The sequence below is a fragment of the Pelophylax lessonae genome (genome assembly GCF_965119305.1).
Source record: "Pelophylax lessonae genome assembly, chromosome: 4".
Classification (NCBI taxonomy): domain Eukaryota; kingdom Metazoa; phylum Chordata; class Amphibia; order Anura; family Ranidae; genus Pelophylax; species Pelophylax lessonae.
In genome coordinates, this window is record NC_138771.1 from 593946204 (window position 1) to 593950324 (window position 4121).

A 4121-nucleotide genomic window follows, 5' to 3' on the forward strand; every position below is an offset into this window, starting at 1 on the left:
TAACCTAATAATAAGTCTTGGATGACCCTGGGACAGGCCCAAGTAGGTGTTCCCAGAACATCAAATGAATAGAAGCAAGGCTTTTTAAAAACAGGGTGACCCAGTTCCCTACCTCTTTGTATGAAAAAAATAACAGCATTAGCTGTGTGCATTTAATTGTTTAATATTGAAATTTGTAAGAAATGTACTATAAATCCCTACTATCAGGGCCGTCTTTAACGCAGGGCAAATGGGGCAGCTGCCCAGGGCCCTGTCACTGTTTTGGGGCCCAAAGCAGCTGCCCCTAAAGCCTGCGCTGCCCGCAAATCAGGAGCCCCATCGGCGCTGCAAGTGACAGTCCATCCACTCACTGTGTACTCGGCATCAGCATAAAAAAAATTCTCAAGCAAGGAGGAGCAGGCAGGGCCGTGAGCTCCACTGAAGCTCTGACCCCGCCCCTTGCCATGCATGCTGCTGCCTGAGATAGGAGACCTCGGGGAAGGATCGTGCAGTGGATCCGATGTCAGAGTGCTGTGGCAGCCAACAGCACAGGTGTGAGCCCAGCAACCCACGTATGGTGATCAGAGCTTGGCTGCCTAGGATCAGGTAGGTCTTTCTCCTCCCCTGGCTCCCCATATTATGTAATGTCCTCTTCTCTCCCCCTCCTCCTCTCACACTTGTGTCCTCTGCTTCCCCCCCCCCCCCCACACACACACAGTAGTGTTCTTCCCCCCCCCCCCCCACCACCACACAGGTAGGTCTTTCTCCTCCTCTGGCTCCCCATATTATGTAGTGACCTGACCTGGCTGTGGCTGTATTGATTAGAGAGCACACAGCATGTGCTGATATCTTCCACACACACACAGTGCTATTTCACAGCTTGATAGGCTTATTTTAGGCCTGGTTCACATGTATGCGGGTTTTCATGGGTACAGAAGTCCATTCATTTGAATGGGCTGCCATGCCTGCATTTCCTGCAGAAAAAAGATGCATGCATCATTATAAAAATGCAATGGCCTTGAATCGCTGCATTTAGACCATGCAATTTGCCTGCAGTTCCTGCACCAGCAAACATGCTGCATTTTTAGATGCATGGATCACACATTAAAAAACTGTGCATTTGCGTATGTAAGAACCACAGCTAAGTCGCATGGCTCAAAAGCAGTGATTTCATGGCCACTACATTTTATAAATTAATGATGCATGCATCTTTTTCTGCAGGAAACGCAGGTATGACAAATGCCTGTATATTTTCAATTGAGGTCAGAGGCCACTCTGGGAGGTGGAGGGTGTGTGTATGCTACTATCTGCACCTGGCTCCTCTGGATTTTTATCGGGATTCATTGCACCTTATATGGACTATCACTCTCAGACCTTCTTTACCATACTTTTTAGGATTATGGACTCTATACTCTGATTTTATTGCTGTTTTAGTTTTTAGGTTTTTTAAGCGCTGCACTTTTCACTTTATTCATCTACTATTTGAGGTTTTGTTATTGTACCTGCTAGTGTCCAGCTGCTAACAGTAATGCCCCGTACACACGTTCCGATTATCGTACGACCATCGTACGACAAAAGTTTCGTAGTTGTTGCATGATACAAAAATCGAAAGCAACTCTGCGTACAAACCATCCGACTTTCTTCGTACGATTCAGTGACCAGGTGTATTTTTCGTAGCTACGTATCGGAAGTGATGTATATACGTATGACCCCTGCGTTGTGCAACGTCATCTGACAATTTCCGATCGTATGGTATACGCCTCCGTGTAGAGCTCTACAAGCCAACATTCAGCGTGCTCATTCGGTCGTTCGAGTGCTAGTGTGAAGCTATATCCTAATAATGGAGGACCAGGCACTTCCAATTGCCATCTTGGGTATAGTTGCTATACGGAAGTTGCTTCAAAAGAAGAAACAAAAAAGGAGGACATGGTCCAAACAATGACTTCGTGACAGAGAAAAGTATTCTCACATGACTCTTCTCAAAGAGTTGAAAGAAAATAATCCTGATGATTATAGGAACTTTCTCAGGATGAATGATGAGTGTTTCCAGACATTACTTCAACTTGTGAGACCATTCATCCAAAAAAAGGATACACCAATGCGGGAAGCTATTAGCCCTGAACAACGGCTAATAGCAACATTACGCTACTTGGCGACAGGGAGAAGTCTGCAGGACCTCAAATATTCGACGGGTATCTCTCCCCAAGCACTGGGTCAAATAATCCCGGAGACCTGTAAGGCTATTATTGCCACTTTACAGCAGCAGTATCTTAAGGTACAGTGCCAGTGTCCTCCATATCCTGCTTTCTGTTTCTGTATTTTATTAATATTATTTGTTAATGTTTTTTTTTTTTTATTACAGTTCCCCACCAATGCACAGGAGTGGAACAAAATAGCCAATGCGTTTCAAGAGCATTGGAATTTCCCAAATTGTGGTGGAGCCATTGATGGGAAACATGTGCGAATTGTTCCACCTGCAAATTCTGGATCTTTTTTTTATAATTACAAAGGTTTTTTTAGCATAATTATGCTTGCCATAGTGAATGCGAATTATGAATTCATCTACCTTGATATAGGTAAAAATGGCCGTAACTCTGATGGAAGCATCCTTAATCAAACTGAGTTCTATAAGCGTTTGCTGCAAGGGACACTAAACCTACCATCCAGCACTGAAACCTTTGAGGGGCTTAACTTTGTTTTTGTTGCAGATGACGCATTTTCCCTCAATCAGCATATTCTGAAACCTTTTCCCATGCGCAATCTGACCAAACCCCAGAGGGTCTTTAATTATCGTTTGTCCCGGGCACGCAGGGTTGTTGAAAACGCATTTGGCATCCTTGCAAATAGGTTTCGTATTTTCCTCACCTCTATTAATTTAGCCTTATATAAAATAGATTCCCTTGTTTTGTGTTGTTGTGTCCTTCATAATTTCCTCCGTCAAAATTCCCAGGGATACATGACATCTTTGCCATTTGAAAGAGACACAGATCCTTCGTCTTCAATGCCAGGCACCAGTATTCATGCTGACCTTCATGAACACATGGAAGTACTCACCTCCCTAAACAGTGGACCTCCACGACTTCCGACCCAAACTGCACGTCAATCTCGCCTGGATTATATGGAGTATTTTGTTGGAAGAGGAGCAGTTTCCTGGCAGGATGACATGTGAAGGCCACAATGTCACTATTATTCCTGATTTTTAAAGTAGCCATCTTTTTGTACATTATACATGAATAAATTTTTTTTTGGGTGTGGAGTAAATGTCTGTGTCGTTTTATTTTTAAATATTAGTTTATACAATATCCAATCTAGTCAGATTATATACACATAAAATATACAGAACATATACAGTAATAGACATATTAGCTTCATGAGTGTGTCCTAAATTTAGGATTACAAATAACATGAGAAATTATCATGGGTGTATGTATGTGTGTGTATATATATATATATATATATATCTATATATATATATAGTTTGTATATATACAGTATATATATATATATACTGGTGTATGTGTGTGTGTGTGTGTGTGTGTGTGTATATATATATATATATATATATATATATATATATAGTGTGTAGTGGTGTGTGTATGTATATATATATATTATGTGACAGGAAGTCAGGTAAATCTGTGGATGTTGTCACAGACAGGAGATACATTTCCACCTGGTTTTCAAAATTCCCCAATTACTATAGGGTGTCGGCTGCAGAGGTAAGGACGTTATTTGCCTCATCCTGAACAGCTGATGTCTTTCAACGTCCTAACTATATATATATATACTGTATATACTGGTGTGTGTATATATATATATATATATATATATATATATATATATATATATATAAACACTGTATGTACTGGTATGTATGTAGATAGATATATATATATATACAAACTCTTTTTGTACATTTGTAAACTACATATATATGACAAATGAAACTATTTTCAAACCCACCAAAAAACTTGAATAATAGATATATATACACAATTATTTGAGGGGTGAGACAGGCATGATGCAATAATGCATGACGGGGTAGCCAGCCGACATTTCGTTTGGGAACACAGGCTGCAGGAAGACGGATTAAAGTAAGATACGTCTAATTAGAAACAGTTGTGTGAGAGGTGGGGCGTGGC

The 4121-nt window shown here is 40.9% G+C and overlaps 1 protein-coding gene across 1 annotated transcript; it reads left to right on the forward strand.

Moving 5' to 3' along the window:
* Nucleotides 1-1948: 1948 nt before the first annotated feature.
* On the forward strand, nt 1949-3148 carry LOC309554674 (uncharacterized protein; the record flags this gene model as incomplete). The annotated part of the gene is made up of 2 exons (XM_082256383.1): nt 1949-2254; nt 2342-3148. The coding sequence occupies 2 exons, from the start codon at nt 1949-1951 to the stop codon at nt 3146-3148; spliced, it is 1113 nt and encodes a 370-aa protein (XP_082112509.1).
* Between the last annotated feature and the right edge of the window lie 973 nt (nt 3149-4121).